Source organism: Asterias amurensis, chromosome 8 (genome assembly GCF_032118995.1).
Source record: "Asterias amurensis chromosome 8, ASM3211899v1".
NCBI classification, from domain to species: Eukaryota; Metazoa; Echinodermata; class Asteroidea; order Forcipulatida; family Asteriidae; genus Asterias; species Asterias amurensis.
The window spans coordinates 22,356,676-22,371,624 of record NC_092655.1 but is presented as its reverse complement, the minus strand read 5'-3'; the positions used below and the strand labels follow the sequence as shown (position 1 = coordinate 22,371,624).

The 14,949-nt window shown below is 39.0% G+C and overlaps 2 protein-coding genes across 3 annotated transcripts in view; both read right to left on the bottom strand.

The window, feature by feature from the left end:
- LOC139941087 (dynactin subunit 1-like) overlaps positions 1-14,949 on the bottom strand; it is a 344,631-nt gene that overhangs the window by 148,248 nt on the left and 181,434 nt on the right. The window lies entirely within an intron of this gene.
- The window catches only part of LOC139941093 (C-terminal-binding protein 1-like), a 63,621-nt gene continuing 51,859 nt past the window's right edge, over positions 3,188-14,949 (bottom strand). For both annotated transcript variants that reach the window (XM_071937521.1, XM_071937522.1), the window contains exons 4-8: positions 13,847-14,019; positions 7,907-8,051; positions 6,948-7,154; positions 5,995-6,119; positions 3,188-3,796 (exon numbers count right to left, since the gene is read on the bottom strand). In XM_071937521.1, coding sequence (XP_071793622.1) covers positions 3,188-3,796; positions 5,995-6,119; positions 6,948-7,154; positions 7,907-8,051; positions 13,847-14,019 — 1,259 coding nt within the window. The remainder of the gene's footprint in view (positions 3,797-5,994; positions 6,120-6,947; positions 7,155-7,906; positions 8,052-13,846; positions 14,020-14,949) is intronic.

Below are 14,949 nucleotides of genomic sequence, written 5' to 3'. Positions count from 1 at the left end.
CTACTGCATGATGGTTTGTTTAAGCCTGGTCATGTAACTTAACTACCACATGATGGTTAATTTAAACTGGTCATGTAACTAGCACATGATGGTTTAGTTAACCTGCTCAACTAACTATCACATGGTGGTTTGTTTAACCTGGTCATGTAACTATCACCGGATGGTTTGTTTAACCTGCTCATGTAACTACCACATGATGGTTAGTTTAAACCTGCCCATGTAACTTCCACATGATGGTTTGTTTAAACTGGTCATGTAACTATCACCGGATGGTTTGTTTAACCTGGTCATGTAACTATCACATGATGGTTAGTTTAAACCTGGTCATGTAACTACCACATGATGGTTTGTTTAAAACTTGGTCATGTAACTATCACTGGATGGTTTGTTTAAACCTGGTCATGTAACTACCACATGATGGTTTGTTTAACCTGGTCATGTAACTATAACATGATGGTTTGTTAACTTGGTCATTTAACTATCACAGGATGTTTAGTTTAAACCTGGTCATGTAACTACCACATGATGGTTTGTTTAAACCTGGTCATGTAACTATCACATGATGGTTTGTTGAACCTGTCCATGTAACTACCACATGATGGTTAGTTTAAACCTGGTCATGTAACTACCACATGATGGTTAATTCAAACTGGTCATACTACCACATGATGGTTAGTTTAAACTGGTCATGTAACTATCAAAGGATGTTTAGTTTAAACTGCCCTTGTAACCATCACATGATGGTTTAGTGCATTTGTTTCAAACCCGAGTAACAAACAGTTAAAAACCACCATATTTCTATTGGTTTGAATGAAGGTATCGCAAAGTTGGTGCTACTGACCAACCTCACCTGCAACTGTAGCTTTTTGTTCTAAGAAGTGAAGTTATTTTTGTTGCTCATTAACTTGCTTTTCTCTCGGTGTTATGGCTCGGGTTTATTTTTGTTTTGTCTGCCCTGCACTCTACCATGGCCAACTTTGTTGGTCATAATAAATGACCTGGGCTTAAGTGTACATGTACTTTCTTGATCCTCTGCCTATTGGTGTATTGTATATATTGATTTGCTCAATAAAGATTGATCTACAACTCAACCTCGTTCCCAGGGGTGATCAATCTCGCCGCGCCATTTTTTCCAAGCATGCCTTGCTCGCTCATATCCCCTGAAATCGACTTATTAAAATGTGCTGGAATCTAGCCCCTTTAATGAGGCATGTGTCTGATCCACACTTTAGTTTGAACGTGTAAAAAGGCATCAAGTCGGGTTCTCTCATTCTTCTTTGATCATGTGATACAACATGTCTAACATGGCCGTGTAAAAACGTGATTCATTTGAAAAGGAATCGCATCAAAAGACTTGCATTTTCGCACTCCCATACTAAGTGTCCTACAAGCACCGTACAAGTGCTCCAAAGTTTTTAACAAGCGTGCACACAAAGTAGTCACACTTGGGAGCCACTCAATGCTGTCTCTCAATGCATCCCTTCCGAGGTCGAGTGACGAGAGCTAAGCTTATTCAGCCCGATACTTTGGTTCAATAAATGGACTTGTAACATTGCTGTCGAGTTCGTAAAAATACACAAAGCCAAAATAACCAAATAATCTGTTTTTATAGCAAACTGTCACTGTCTAGAACAAGCTGTGTTTCTGACTTCAAGAATCTTAATGAGATGCCACCAAGAAAGGCGTTCCATACTTAATTATTCTCATTCGTGCCTTGAATGAGAAACTTTGGAACACTAGGTGGCAGCAGACACCCCACGTAAACTCCCCGTGATTTCGCAGTTCTCAGCATGCGCATATCTCCGGTAAGCTGATACACCTGGTAAGTCTGCTGCAATCTTGTGCCCCCGAATAGACTCCCATTAAGTTTGTTTGTTTATTTGTTTGTTTGTTTGTTTGTTTGTTTGTTTGTTTGTTTGTTTGTTTGTTTGTTTGTTTGTTTGTTTGTTTGTTTGTTTGTTTGTTTGTTTGTTTGTTTGTTTGTTTGTTTGTTTGTTTGTTTGTTTGTTTGTTCGTTTGTTTGAATGGTCTTCCCATCAAGGGAACTCAGTAAACTCACACAAGGGATATAAACACCAAGCTGGCAACAGCCAATCTCTCTCATAAAAACATTGGTTTAACGTCTATGATTATGAATAACAAAAATCAAGAAATTGTGATTCACAACTAGACGACAATATTTATTCTAGTCATTGTGAAATCAGCGGTGAGCTGGGGGATTCGAACCCACAACCTTGTGATTGCAAGTCCTGCAGTCAAACCACTTGACCAAGTTGAAACTTTCAATATCTCATTATTTAAGCATGAATGCATTTACACAAAAAAATTCAAAATAATATCGACATCTCGTCTATAGAGTTAAACATGTGAAGCAAGTAGGGAATTTTTCGTCTTCATATAAAACTACAATATACAGCATGCATTACTGTTACTGCTTCACCCTAGTTTATTTTTTTGTCCAATTTTAATTAAAAATACAAAAACTGATATGCAAAAATTGTGGATAAGTAGCATCATCCAGCAGTTACTTTAATAGGAAGGCCTCCCATTTGGTACAAACACGGCACAGACTGGCGCCCAAGGAATAAACAAGGGAAAAACAAACCCATTAGACTATAAAACACTGTGCAAAGTATAACCAGTATAAGGCTTGGTCCAGCGATTTTTAACAAGTAACAAGGAAACGGTTTGATCACTTTAACATCACAATATCTTGACAGTGGGTGCAAACGATTATGCACACTAACGAACATCAGTGGTGGTACATACAAATATTTAAGAATTTATTCTTCACAGATTTTTTTTTTTGATTTTTTTTTTTTTTTTTTTTAAGTTATTATTTTTTTCTCTCCCTCCTCCATTTCTTTGAAGTAGATAAAAACATCACATGCACGACTTCTTAAAAAACAACGATTAATTGGATGGATGAATACAGGTAGGGTGAAGTACAAGTTGGTGGGTACATTGGCGACAGCGATTTTTGCCTCTGGCAAATCAACAGCAACTGCACACCAACGGACGGGGGGAGTAGGTAAACAGGAAGCAAAAGTTACCTTTGAAAAATTCCTTCTTTTTTTTGTTTTCAATATACACTGCTGTTTTGGAAGATGGGGGAGAAATGTGGGTTTTTCTTTAGCAAGTGTGGCGTGGTTATATATTAACTGGTAATTGCCCGTATTCCCTGCTTTCATTGGTCCCCTTCTGGTTGTGGTGTTGGGGTCAATGTAGAATCAGCGTGTAGATTTGATGTGAGCATAAGTGCCGACACGCTGTGATTCTCAAGACTATGTGCTGTACCGGTAGGTTGTGGAACCACTACTTGTGCAGTTGGTGCATATCGGTACGTGGCTGAGCCATTGAGTTCAGGTGGATGTGCTACTTCCGTCCACTGATTACTTGGTATGAGGTATTCCTTGTTGACACAATTACGTAGATTGTGGGGGACCCGTCCGGTCACAGCACGGCGAATCTCACCAGCCGCACTCTCACGCACTTCAGTGCTGCTTTGCTCACTGTACCACGCACAATGCGGTGTACAGATTAAATTTGGAGCTTCCTTCAATGGCCCGCTGAACGTGAACGGCTCGTTTTCGTGGACGTCCAATGCGGCAGCACGGATACGGCCTTCTTTCAGAGCCTGAGCGAGGGCGCTCTCATCTATCAAGCCTCCTCGCGAGGTATTGATGAGGAACGCTCCCTGGCGCATCTGTTTGATGGTGAATTCATTAATGAGATGGTGATTATGTTCGTTGAGTGAACAGTGAAGCGATACGCAGTCACTCTGAAACAAAAGATCCTGTAAAGCAACAATAGTATAAAATTAGAACGCTATAGAAATCATTCCAAAGAAACAAAAGTATCAAATTAAAACGCTATAGAAATTAATCTAATAAATAATAGCAAATAAATCAAGACCCTAATTAAGCAGTATGATTATAACATATATGACTTCATGCAGTATGTTCCTACTGTAAGCCTATAAAATTGAATGGGAGTTTAAGGAATCTACAACCTTTTCGGCAGAGTAAGAAATTCCAAATTATAAAAAGTACTTACAAAGTGTTCATATAACCCCTTAAAAAGAATATAATAGAATAGAATAGAATAGCAGTTTTATTTGCAACCTTAATATAAAAACAGTTGGATTAAATACACTTGAATACAAAGTAAAAATTGCTTTAAAAACTGCATGTACAAAGCCAAGGATTTAGCTGTACACATTTTAAAACATTGAGAGAGAATAAGATACACACAAAACAACGGAAAAGCAACTGGTATAAAATTCTAAAAGCAGAATGGGCATGAAATATATAACAAGCAATTGAAATAAAGAGAAAATTACACTATTAGATCTCTAAAAAGACATATAGCAACAAGAAAAAATACAACTTCATATAAAACCTAGTTTAAAGGATTTGGGTACTTTTTCAAAATGTCCATAGATTTACATTAAACTTACAGGGGTTGATGATAATGATAGTGGAAAGCTTCCCTTCAAATCTTACTTACTGAGGTGCTGTAGTTTTTGAGAAATGAGTAAAACAATGTCATGGAAATTTGTTTGTAAATGATTAAAATAATTTTCGTCTCATGAGACGAAAATTATTTTCATGACAATGTTTTACTCATTTCCCAAAAACTACAGCACCTCAGCACGTAATATTTTCAGGGAAGCTTTCTACTATCATTATCTTCAAACTGTGTAGGTTTAGTGTAAATCTGTGGACATTGTGTTTTTTGTCCTACAAAAGTTACATACACCCTTTAAAAACTTTATACACAAAGATGATGAGACATTACAGTAAACATTTTTAATAGAAATATCAGATGCATTTGAATTCATTGTTACACAATAGACATTTATCACGTTGCAACCATCTTGAGTTTCTCCCATTGATATCAATGTTACCAAACCAAGGCTGGAAGAACCAACTAGTCTGGTTCCTAATTGCAAAATGATTATTAGCATGCATTATTGTTATTTGATACGAGGAACATGACCAAGATGGAGGCAACATGATGACGGTCTATTCAATCATGAGGTGCAATATGGACTTTTCCCAAAAATTATTTTGTGGGGGCACAATACTAATAAGCCAAAGCTTATATTGGAGTGCCTCTAGAAGGGAAGCAAATGAACAAACTCATTTAATGTATGAACACATTAACATTGTAGCAAAACTAATAATCAAAATGAATCAACATAGTTTAATTCAAATTTGAAAGAAAGAGAATCAAAGATTTAGCATAAGAATTGAGCAAAGAGAGGTTACGAGAGACGTGAAGATTTGAAAACCTCAGGAACAGGGATTTGAAACTAGGTGAGGTTAGCGGTAACACCATGTGAAATTCTAGCGGTAACACCATGTGAAATTCTCTCTTGGGTAATGTTGGTTCTGAAAAGAACCGATTGTTGACAACTCAGCGTTTGATCTGATGGCCTGATCATCTTAAGGAGAAAGAAGACGATCGGAGTAAACTGATTGAAATCATGTGAAAATCTCTCTTGGGTAGTGTTGGTTCTGAAAAGAACCGATTGTTGACAACTCAGCATTTGATCTGATGGCCTGATCGTCTTAAGGAGAAAGAAGACGATCGGAGTAAACTGATTGAAAACGTTGAGCTTGTAAACAACAGGTTCTTTTCAGAACCAACACTACTAAAGAGAGATTTTCACATGGTATTACCGCAAACCTCACCGAATTAATCTTAGGAAGGATTCCTTCTTGTTTATTAGAATTTTAAGCACTGATTAACGGTAACCAAATGTTTGTGCTAACAAGAAAATTAGTTAGCAAGAAAACTTGGCGACCATATCGCGTGTCACCATTCAGTTGGATTGTTACGCCATTCATTTTCGTGCAGTAAGCCCCGAAAGGTCAGCACGCCTTTTTATGTGCTTGCAGTTAGCAACGCTATGAAATGAAAGTCATCCACTAAGCACAAAAACAGCCGCTAAGCAGCTCTATGATATTGAGCCCTGGTTGTATTTACCTGTAATGTGTAGACACGAGTAAGCCCCAGTGATTTTTCTATACCATCAGCGAGGTATGGGTCATAGAAGAGGATGCTGAACCCAAATGCCTTGGCTCTTTGCGCTACCGCTGTACCACAACGACCTACAAAATAAATAACATCTTATTATTGTCAACTCCTTATGCCCCCATCACACGTTCTCACTTGGTTCTCAAATACATGTAGTCGAACAGGCTTAAACTGTGTGCAAACAGAGTCAGTGTAGAAGCAACTTTTACGGTCTGTTCAGTTTCATTAGTCAACAAGTTTTTGAGAGCAAAAAAGTGAAATCAAAGAGCAATGTTTTCACAAGAGTCACGTTAATCTGTTGTATAAGCTAAAATTCTTTTCATTTCACTGAGACTAAAATCATTTTTGTGAAATTGTTTTACTCGTTTCTCAAAAATTACACCACCTCAGTAAGTGATATTTTAAGGGAAGCTTTCTACCATCATTATCTTCAAACTGTGTAAGTTAAATCTGTGGACGTTTGTGGTTTGTGTTGAACAAAAGTACCCCAATCCTTAAACCCCAAGGGTAAACCATGTTCTGATAAGATAACCAGGCGTGAATTTCACAAAGAGTTAAGACTAGTCTTATCTCGAGTTAGGACGAGTAACTCTTTCTAACCTAGGACTAGCCTTCAGTTTTTAATATCTCCTAGGACTAGTCCTAAGTTAAGACTAGGCCTAAAGGCCTGGTATTACTGCAGCGATAACGAGAACGAGAACGAGAACGAGAACGAGAACGAGAACGATAACGACACAAAGAGAAAACATTCTATTGGTTGAATGAGCATGTGCATATTCTGCAGGGAGCAATTCAACCAATAGAAACGCGTTCTCTTTGCGTCGCGATCGTTATCGTTTTCGTTATCAGTGTGACTCGGCCTTTGAAAAACTCTTTGTGAAATCGACCCCTATTCCACCAACCTAGCCCAATGATTCCCAGCGTTTCTCCTCTGATCCTTGTTGCTCCTACAGCAGCTTCTCTGATCTGTTCAGCTCCGAGGAGTTTCTTTCCTTCTTTAACCATCTCCGCCATCCAATGAGTCCGACGGTATAGATTCAAGATCAGACACAGCGTTGAGTCTGCTACTTCCTCCACGCCGTAACCAGGTACGTTACACACAGCCATACCTAAGAATAACAATAATGACAACAAAAACATTTATATTTTATTTACTATTCTTTATAGTTTATTCATTAATACCTCAGACAGTTGCGCTATTCCTATTGGTGGAGAGCGCGTCACGTGGGTGTGTATAAACCTTTGTTTATGACCAGTCAAAAGTGTTGAAACATGGGCGTGACATGCGAGCTTGCACCTGTTCTTATAAGACAGTTTCTTCATTCCTATTGGTTGAGAGCAGCGGCTGAAACAGTTGTACCACATCACCCGATACGCGCGATGCGCACAGCATTCTCTTATAAGGAGGTGTTTACCCGAGGGCTAAGGAGGGCTATACCATATCACAGCTGGATATTCATAATAATTCATCATTCATAAAAATGTGTACAGTTTGTTTTTACAATTACACTGAAGTGTATTAGGCACTGTAAACTCTTTCCTGAGTTCTGTGCAAACAGTGGATTCGAACTGCCTCTAGCCACCGACTAGCTCGGTAGTCAAGCGGAAAGCTCTAGCAATGCAAAGGTTGCCGGTTCCAATCCCACCCGAGTGATTTTCCTGTGGAAATTTCTTTTCATAGAACCCGGGGAAGTTTTAAAGTGTCTAGTGCTCAACAGTAGACATCGGTGCAAGGGTAAAAAACAAATTTAAATTCTGTATCCCCGATGCAAAAACAACATAAGTCAGGTAGACAGAAGGGAAATTACAGTTGCACTAAAAAAAGAATTAACCATGGATGATGAACGGTGGATCAACGTACCTAAATCGCCAGCGGCTTTGATGTCTATATTATCATATCCAGATCCAATACGTACAATGATCCGTAATGCTTTGAACTTTTCCAAGTCTTCTTTGGTCAATGTGATGGAGTGATACAACAGCGCCCCCACAGCTTCATTCAGCACCTAGACAAATATATGCAAATGTATTCAAATTTATTCGGAATATCTCAAGGAGACTATCATTCTGATGGAATGATACAACAGCGCCTCAATGGCTTCATTCAGCACCTAGAACAAATATATTCAAAAGTATTCAATTTATTCAAATCTATTCAAATTTATTCGGAATATCTCAAGGAGACTTCCATTCAACGTCTAAAGGAGGTTGAGGTGCTTGAGCTACAACTTGAGCTTAAACTATAGTCTGACAGTCAGTCAGTCAGAAGAAACCATTGTTTCTCCTATGGCTAGTGGCTAATCCGAGTCATCTAGCCATAGCCACAACTATTTGGACATAGATTAAAGGTACTGGACACCTTTGGTAATTTTCAAAGAAAAGTATTCCCAACATATGTATAAAATAACAAATGGACTCATTTGGTCATCGAAGTTGCAAGAGAATAATGAAAGAAAAACACCTTTGTGTGAAATTACCTTTTACTCAAAAACTATGTTACTTCACAGGAAGGCAGTTCTAACAATGTTTTATACTTTCAACATTTCTCCATTGTTCATTACAAGTTTTTATGCCAACAGGTATTTTGAGTAATTACCAATAGTGTCCTGTGCCTTTAAAGACCCACGAGAAACTAACCTATAATTCAATGACTACATGTACGTCTTAAAAACAAATCTTTTTGTAGATTTCCTTAAAATACTTCCATCCCTAGATACTTCCAAATCTAGAACACTCCTTTCTCCATTGGTCTAAATTTGGCATCTCTAAGACACCAATGGGTGAACCAGTGTGATTCATACGTTCGTCTCAGGGTGCATGTTTTTATCTCAACGGGACATTGGCTAGTTTCCCCTCCAATGTTAACAAGAAGAAGGGTTGAAGGGAAGGAAAAGGGTGTCGCCATAGGGTTGGGTTGGTATCTTCATGCAAGGGCTTGCGGTGAAACGGCACTTTTTTGGAGGAAAACGGGAAATTAAGGGCACAGTTTATGTATGCTGGTAACCATGATATGGAACTGCGGGTAAACTTCTTTCATTGTTGTATCAAGAATTAGGAAAGAGACAATAGAATGAGCTGTTGCAAACTGCTTACCAACCAAAAGGACCTATGGCGTAAATGCCAAAAATAGTTAATGGCCCGACGTTTCAACCCTAGCAGAGTCTTACTTGAAGGCTAAATCACAACATAACAAACATGAACAGGTAACTAAGTGTAACATAAGCAGTGAAGTGGAAATACACGAATAGAAAGTGAGAGTCAGAACCACACAGAAAAAGCAGGGGGTAAACAATGAATAAGGACACAAAAGGGGGGAGGAATTCCCAAGAATTTGAAAAGACATAATAAGTTTGACCGCAATTAGCTTTATATCCAATTCTTCACACGTCAAAAACAAACACCACAAAATGACTGTGCAATAGATTCCACTATAATTATGATGATTCACCAAAACTGTTCCCATCTTCAATCATAGTTTAAGCAACTGAATATCCGAGTGGAGACCAGTCTCTCCTACTTCCGTGGTCCTTTCTCTACCCACAGCCAATCAAAAAAGTCTCTGGCCATCTGCCAGCAGTCAACCAGCTTCCAAGGAAATCCTCATTTAGTCTTATCCATTCAGCATAGTGGTTTTATCTACCTTGATCAACCACTGAGTTGAGTGATAGAAGCAGTAGGGGCGATGTAGTACCCTTTCTGCCCTGTCATTTTACACCCATTCTCCCAACGATGTCAAAGGCTTCAGGTTTATATTGATCACTTCCTGGTTTTCTCAAATCACTACCAGGGATTTAGTGGACTCATTGGAGCTGTAGGGGGGACCCTCGTTTAGGGAGAAAGAGAGCGATGAATAATCAACTTTCTTGATTATAGATCGTGGTACGAGGGTAAACACTATTGGGATTTGAGGCATTGCATGGGGAGGTAGCAAGGTATATTTGGTTTGCGGTAACACCACGTGTAGGCCTGATAGTTCACAGAGGCAACAGAGGTGATTACCTCCGTTGCCCCCTGGTGCCCTTGAAATGCTCCAGTAGAAATTTACAATTTCCTCAAAGGGTGCCCTTTACCAAGGAGAAATGCCTTGGTGCCCATGCCCATTAAAATACGAAGCATACAGGCCTGCATGTGTATCTACTTGCTGGGTAGATGATATTGTTTTGATAGCTTGTCTTGCTAAGTGTAATTCCTTGCTACGCGTAATGGAATAGGGTTTTTTCGGAGGTTGGGAGACTTCTCAGTTCCGAAAAGAACTGTCCTGCTTATTAACTGTGGAAGGTATGAAATCGGATGGAAGGCCCAACTACTTCTACACTGCTTGTTAGAACTCAGCGACCTTGCATCACAAGGAAACCATGGTTAGGAATTATTGGATCTACACAAAGCATTTTTTACTAAGTACAATTACTTGCTCAAACTTAGGACTAGCATTCTATTATTAAACAACAGCAAGCTGTGATAACAATGTCTATGAGTAGTTTTTGGTCATTATTGGTTCGTTAATTCCTGACCAGGTTTTCTATAATTCTCGATGCCAATTGTCAACTCCAGGGTAACAAAAACTACACACGAAGACACTGCAGGGAGCAGGGATACAGGATGAGACATTAAAAACCAGAATAGAAGCTCATTTTCGCTAATTGGCCGAATTGGATCCCCCCCCCCTACCAACCAACCGACGATCAGACCAGAGGGGTTGCTACCACATGCAAGGTGGTTGGACCATGATCAGTTATTTCCTATGTCTCACATCCTACTGGCTGGACATTCGTAGCGTGATCATAGCCCCAACTAGTCTATTAGGAATTAGGTAATGAGGAAATGCTAACGATGGCCGGTGGGGATGGGGAATGGGGAATGGGGATGAGGGTGGGGATGAAAGCTGGGGTGAGGTGAGGGGGGTTGTATGGGTGGTAGTCACTGTTGTAGCCACGGTGGGCGGTGCTGGGCGGGCCTGCCCAGGACCCACAATTTTTCCCCAGCACTCTGAGCAAAGTACATTGTGCATACCGCCCAGCACAAATTTCCCCTAGAATAAATCAAAAATATTGTCCACTGTCACAATGTGTTCTACTATCAACAACTCTCCGTTGCTCATTACCAAGTAAGTTTTTATAATAACAATTATTATGAGAAATTTACAGTAGTACCCTTTAAAATTATAACATGGGGTTTAGCTGGAAAGTGTTCCAAGTTTACAGTACAACGACCACACAATATCTCAAGTCTCGTTCCAATTCCCAAGTGTTTCATCGGGAAGAACAACAGTCTAATCAACTAATCAACTTTACCAGAGGGAAATCAAAACAAAGCACTATTTTTTTAAATTCTAGAGGCAAGGAAATACCAAACAAGTGGACAGCAGGAAACTTGTGCAGAATATTTCTATCTGAGAATTCCCAGGTACTTTAACTTGTGAAAGTTCAACGGCCTTGACCTTTGTATCCGCTAAAGCTATTTAGCTTTTACTTCAAGAGAGAAATGAAGTCCCACTTGTTAGTTTCTCTTTTCACTTGTATTGAGCACAACCCTTGTTGTTGATTTTTTGTATGTGCCGGAGAAGTGCATATAATAAGCCAGTTTAAACTTCCTACGAATGCAAATACGAAGCAAATTTTGACGTCAAATTGCTGTTTTCTCAGCGAATGTTGCGCACTGTGGAGTTGAAAACTGTTGCTAATTTTTCATTGCGAAATTGTGATGGCAAAATCCGTATCACATTCGCAATCGCAGGAAGTATGAACCGGGCTTTATCCAACAAAACTTTTATTATTGAACTACATTAGTGAAGTGAACCAGAGTTTTAAAGCCTATAACAATGTGGATTCTCAAATTGTGACTGGATTTAAAGGCAGTGGACACTATTGGTAATTACTCAAAATAATGATTAGCACTAAACCTTTCTTGGTGACGAGTAATGGGGAGAGGTTGATGGTATAAAACATTGTGAGAAACGGCTCTATCTGAAGTGGAGTAGTTTTCAAGAAAGACGTAATTTTCCATGAATTTGATTTAGAGACCTCCGATTTAGAATTTGAGGTCTCGAAATCAAGCATCTGAAAGCAAACAACTCGGTGTGACAATGGTGTTTTTTCTTTCATTATTATCTCGCAACTTCGACTACCGATTGAGCTCAAATTTTCACAGGTTTGTTATTTTATGTATATAATGAGATACACCAAGTAAGAAGACTGTTCTCTGAAAATTACCAATAGTGTCCACTGTCTTTAAACGAATATACAACAAACATTGCTTGATGGACTGTTAATGCTCAGTTTTACAAGAATGATCCTAAACAAAATTATGAGTATGGGATTAGGCGTAAGGGGATTCAGAAAATAGGATAAGGAGGTTTGAATATCGTCTCAAATGATCCCGTAACAAGTGCTTTGTAAAGTAATTTTCACATTAATGGGAAGGTACACATTTGGTAATTACTCAAAACAAATATTAACTTAAAAACTGACTTGGTAACTAACATTTGAGAGCTGATAATAGTACGAAACATTGTGGGAAACGACTCCCCCCGAAGTAACGTAGTTTTTGAAAAAGAGGTAATTTCTCACTAAAATAATAAAAGACTTCTAGCTAGAAGTCTTTTATTCCTATCTGAAAGCACACAAATTCGTCCAACAAGGTAGTTTTTTCTTTCACCATTTTCTCCCAACTCCGATGACCAATTGAGTTACAGGTTTGTTATTTTTATGCATATGTTGAGATACATTTAGTGAGAACACTGGTCTTTGACAATTACCAAAAGTGTACCTTCCCTTTAAGAGACAGGAATACGAAGCGAATGGTCGATCAAAGAGAAATAAAACAGTTGCATGAAGGTTTGCGAGTTGTACAACAAATACCATACCGAAAAATGATGAGTATGGGATTAAGGCGAAAGGGATTAAGAAATGGGATAAGATTGTTTTAGGTAGCTTTAGGCTTTGAATATCCTCTCACATGATCCCGTGCTTTGTAAAGGAATCTTCACATTGTGAAACAGGAAGACGACGGATCGATGAACAAGTGGAATCTCATCGGTGAATCAGAGAGGTCTTTTTTTTTACCCACCAGTATTTAGAGATTGGAGGTAGAAGTGGGTGTCAACAAGGATGTCTATAATTGCTGTGAATCCGGCATCGTGCCTGGGTCCTCCAATCCCAGGGGGACCCCCTCTGCTGGCGGAAGAAGGAACCCTTTTTTTAGCCAAGGAAGACAACTTGGTCCAATAACAACAACAACTTTGGAAATTGGAAATCCCTTGCCAAGAAGGTCATGGTGAGGGTGGAGAACAGACATGATTTGGAGTTTTGAGGAAATGATGAGGGGCTCTAGGTAGAGATACAAGGATGGGTAGGCATCAAAGAATGGTCCTTAAACAATTCAAATAGTCAGACAAAATGACACGAAACATTGTCATGGAAAAATAGGATTCGGAAATGTTAAACTTGATGAAATCTTGACAAGCTTAAGATCAAAAAGAACTGAGAGAAATGATGAAAGGTCTCTGATGGGTAGGCATCAAAGAATGATCCTTTAACAATTCAAATGTTCAGGAAAAATGACACGAAACATTGTAACAACAACATAAAGAAAACAAAAAGAACCACACTTCCATAGTTACAAAGCCCAGCCTAATTCCCATACTTCCTGCGAATGCGAATAAGATATAAATTTTGTTGCCACAAATGACTTGTGTTCAACTCCTGCGAAAATTTTGCAGTGAAAACAGCCCTGTGACGTCAAAATTTGTACCACATTCGCATTCGCAGGATCTGGCCTTTACCATGCCCAGGCTCTGTCTCACCTTTTCATGTATTTCATTTGTAGATTGCGCATCACAGAATGCTACCGTGGCAACATCTTTAAGGATGGGCATCTCAACGCTACAGTCCCGCCCATCAAGCAGCGCCACCAACGGTCGGGCAGGGAGAGGCTGCGGGTTATTTCCAGTGACAGCGGCTGTTGGGTGGCGAATACCTACACGGGGAAGGAGAACATTCGGAATAAATCGCTCATTTATTGTTTGCTTTATAAATACTTTGGTTAGAGCTCTTGGGTAGAATACAATGAGTTCTACTTTGGGTGGTTGGGTTGGGGTAAATGTAGCTTTCCTTGCCTTCCACTCTAGGACCTCGGTTAATATCACAACCATGTAATAAATCTCTTTTGAGGAGTGCTGGCTGTGAAAAGAGCCGGTTTGGAATCGATAGTTCAAACAGTATACTCTACTCATATTCAGGAGAGAAAAAAAAAAAAGAGAAAAAAAAAAGACGAGCAGAGTATACTGAAATGTTCATATCAAACCAGGTCTTTTTCAAAGCCAAAACTCCCTAAAGAGAGAATTATGAAATGGTTGTACCCGCAGATATACTATTACTTAGTCTATTCCTACCTCAAAAGATTCTTCACAACAGACTAGATAAAATCTGATTTGCCCAGTGAATTACAAATATTTTATTGTGACAGCCGTCAGCTAAACAAAAAATGCTTTCCTACTGAAGATTTGGTAAGAATTCCAGTGATTTTAAAGCGAGTCTTGTACCAGTAACATGTCATTTATCACCATGCAGTTACAACTAAAGAGAGCCACTAGAGTCAATGACCTTTGACCTTAGGAGAGACACAATGACTATTCCATACCACAGTTAAGCTAAAGTAAAGAAAGGCGATCTATTCACACATTCTTGTCTGTAGTTGCAGAGATCTGAAGCGGTTGACATTCTCGCCTGTAGATGTTACGGAAATCTAAAATAGAGGCAATGTATGCCTTGGTGTTTCAGTCAACTCAGTTTTGAATTCAAATTTTGTCTTTGTTTCCGTAATTTCACATGGTTGTACTCGCAAGTTTACTATTATTTATAGTTTATTCTCACCACTTTCTGTTTCAAATTCCTTTAGTTTAGGTCG